Source organism: Lactuca virosa, chromosome 5 (assembly GCF_052849685.1).
Source record: "Lactuca virosa cultivar CGN04683 chromosome 5, Lactuca_virosa_CGN04683_v6, whole genome shotgun sequence".
In the NCBI taxonomy this organism is placed as follows: Eukaryota; Viridiplantae; Streptophyta; class Magnoliopsida; order Asterales; family Asteraceae; genus Lactuca; species Lactuca virosa.
This window is the reverse complement of record NC_136430.1, coordinates 264,537,281-264,540,678: the sequence shown is the minus strand read 5'-3', so window position 1 is coordinate 264,540,678 and position 3,398 is coordinate 264,537,281. Positions and strand designations below refer to the sequence as shown.

Here is a 3,398-nt window from a genome sequence, read left to right as displayed (position 1 = left end):
TAAAATTGCTATTTCTTGCATTTAATTTTAATCTTTAATACCATTTTGACAATCTTTGTTATTGTTGAGTTGGAGCCAGTGGAAGAAGCTTCAATTTTCAGTGGGCCATCCTGAAAGATAATCATCAAACAAAATATTTTATAATTCCAATTTTTTTTATATATATAAAATGATCAAAGATCAAATTTTTCTCCAAATGCTCAAAGAATATTACCCAATTTATTGTTCCAGCTGAGACAAAAATCCCTTCTTCCTTAAAAACAGGAAGAGACTCTCCTGTAAGCATAGACTCATCCACAACACTTCTTCCTGCAATTACTTTCCCCTGAACACAAGATTTAATTCATCATATCAAAAGCCCTAATCCATAAACTATTTTATTGAAATTGTAATGTGAATTATGATGTTCCAATTGAAACTTAACAAGACTTACATCTTGTGGATATTAGTGACTGCAGACATATGATAGCCACTAGGGTATAAAGGTCAAAACACAAAGGTTTTGTAGAACTATAATGCAGAAAGTTTGTTTGAAAATATAAACTTACTAATAGTTCATTCATCTTAAGTACATTTCCCAGTTATAGTCCATGAGTTTGCAAACAGGTGGTTTACCATCTGGTTGAACCTGCAAAAAAATACACATAAATATATAATATCGCCTCCAGGTCATAACATTTACCCTGTTTTCGAAAGCCACCTCCAGTAGTTTATTAATTGATGATATTGCGTACGCCTCTGCAAATAAGACGTATCTTCACCAACAAACGTCTCCGAGAAACTAGAAGTGGAAGGCGACCATACAGGCACAACACCCCCATCTCTTTCCCTCAAACTTGAACTCGAACTGTTGGAAGAATTCACCGGCAAATCATCCGAAATTCTCAATGCCCTCGTGATATCAATCGGTGGCTGCATATTACCCGTTCTCACCGTTTGACCATCTCCATCTCCATCTCCATCTCCGCCTTGATTAATCGGAACTTCCGTCCTGCTATCTTCCCTAAAATTTCCAATTTCTGAAGACGATTCCTCTTTCCCTCCGCTAAACAACGACGTCGTCATACTCGGAACCATTTGGTCTTCATAATGACGGATCGTGGTGGTCGTAGGGTTTTTCCTCAACGTATTCTCGTCTATCTCCATCTCCATATCTTGAGGGAAAGCAATCGGAGCAGTTTCCGACGAGTCTCCAAGCCCTTCTTCTATCCCGTTTTCTAGAATCGCTCGAGAAGACGCTTTGTGATGCCACATTTGAGTAAGCGCTTCTTGTAATTGCGCTTTTGCCTCATCTATTTTCACAATCGGGAGAGGGTAGTTGGATCCGAGCTCGATTCCGGCGGCTTGAAGGACGTATTTCGGTTTTATGAAGCGGAGGATGTTGGTTCCTGGAATCAGAAAAAGTCAGGAATTCTTGATGGCGAAGAGATTTGGTGATGGTGCGAGTTTGCTGTGGGAGAAAAGAGGAGCGATGAGTATATTAAGGTTTTTTGGGGTATTTGAGTAAGAGGGAGAAGAACGGTGGAAAGAAGGTAATAACACGGCGGACCTTTCAAACTTTTCGGAATTTCTTTTCCCCAAAAAGAAGTGACCCTGCGTTTCATTAAAAAAATATAAAGCGACATACTTAGAGGACGAGCATTTTATGTTATGTGCCCTCCGTGTTTTTTTTCAATGTGACACTAATTTTAGGACGCGCAAAATGAATGCCCTAAATTCTTCTAAATTTTGGAGAGCTGACATTATTTTTAGGGCACACACTATTGCATATCATAAAACAGCGCGTGTCATTGTTCGCGCGTCGTAAAAGGCTGTTTTTCTAGTAGTGACTTATTTAGCCTTTATGCATAATCATGACATATATGATTTCTCCAACTGCTGCAACATATGGAATACAATCATGTTATCTAGTTCAAAAATATTTGTAGTAGGATTTTACTCAAAGTCATGTAATATGGTGTTTGACAAGATAACTCTCTCAGTCCTTTATCTTAAGCTCTTTAACATCCTTGACAATTAATGCAAATTTACTTAATCCTTTAAGGTTCCATGATCTATCTATATAGATCCTTATTCCATGAACTAATATGTCGACTACATATAACATTAGGGATGTTACTGCGCTGCCACTAGCTTTGTAGAAAAACACAAGAGTCATCTTGATTTATAATCAAATCACACTATGTAATTTTATTATAAGAAAGAAGATTCTTACTTTGAGATGTTAGTTTAAATCTGAGAAGATTTTCAATCATGTATGTTTTCTTCATTGAAAACTCACTTACTTTTTATAGTCAAACTATATCGAGGGAGATTAATCAAGCTCATACTTGATAATCATACATGAATGCATCTCTATGTGTTTTATTATTTTCTGATCAACCATTGAGTAGATTCAACAACAGTTGAAAACTTGCTAGTTCCAAAGTATGATGCATTTAGCATACGGATCTTTAGCTCTTGAATCTCCAAATTGCTCCCACTTAGATGAAGAACTTTCTAATCACTTGTATTATGGAATGACAATTAGTGGGACTAGTAGAAACTTCATCCTAAACAATCATTTAGGATAATCTACATGAATGCAGTTAGTAGATGCTAGAGTCGTTAACCTTATTGTCTAACATAAGCTCTATAAATATATACCTTTTAGATAAGGATAAACCATTTTATCCTTAGCCTAATATAAGCTTCTAATCCACTTGTTTGGCTGGAAATATATATATATATATATATATATATATATATATATATATATATTTGTTGCAGTGAGCATAATTCCAAAAATTTTATAAAGTAAATAGTTCTTTTAAAACATCATACAATAGACCGCAAGGTCTATGTTTATCCTCTTCAAAAACTTGTACTATCGACATTCAGCTAGTGGCTAGGTGACCCTATCCCACTAGAGAATACGAAGGCTACCTCGAATATCAAAAGATAGATTCACGTGACCAGGTGATCCTGTGCCACAAGAAACATAGTAATGACAAGTGAGTGTCTTTGTCGGAATGAGTTGTGAATCAATTCCACAACTCCTAAGATGTTCCAAGAAGACTTGGTTTACAAAACTCATTTCAAGCCTTTTAAATCAATTCCATAACTCCTAAGATGTTCCAGGTGATCCTGTGCCACAAGAAACATAGTAATGACAAGTGAGTGTCTTTTTCAGAATGAGTTGTGAATCAATTCCACAACTCCTAAGATGTTCCAAGAAGACTTGGTTTACAAAATTTGATCAAATCAAAAGGTTTCATCAACGACGAATAAAAGTCGTTCGTGAAATTGAATAAACATCTATCACCAAATCTATTCATGGATTGAAAAAGATTACATGCATCACTTATGTATACCTCTTTGTCAAGCCTTTTGTTCTTTAACTACTAATAGACAAAGAC

General features: G+C 35.8%; 1 protein-coding gene across 1 annotated transcript; it reads right to left on the bottom strand.

The window, feature by feature from the left end:
* Window positions 1-564: 564 nt before the first annotated feature.
* Window positions 565-2,668, bottom strand: LOC145112693 (cryptochrome-1-like). The gene is made up of 3 exons (XM_079048830.1): window positions 2,647-2,668; window positions 683-1,388; window positions 565-628 (listed from the first exon to the last, which is right to left on the bottom strand). The coding sequence occupies exons 1-3, from the start codon at window positions 2,666-2,668 to the stop codon at window positions 565-567; spliced, it is 792 nt and encodes a 263-aa protein (XP_078904956.1).
* Window positions 2,669-3,398: the final 730 nt, after the last annotated feature.

Excerpts from the sequence above, each read along its gene's own strand:
- LOC145112693 (XM_079048830.1), bottom strand. The coding sequence starts at position 2,668 with ATGGTTTATCCTTATCTAAAAG. Across the intron at positions 1,389-2,646 it reads GGTTTATCCTTATCTAAAAG|GAACCAACATCCTCCGCTTC; the intron begins GTATATATTTAT and ends TTCTGATTCCAG. Across the intron at positions 629-682 it reads AGGTGGCTTTCGAAAACAGG|GTTCAACCAGATGGTAAACC; the intron begins GTAAATGTTATG and ends ATTTTTTTGCAG.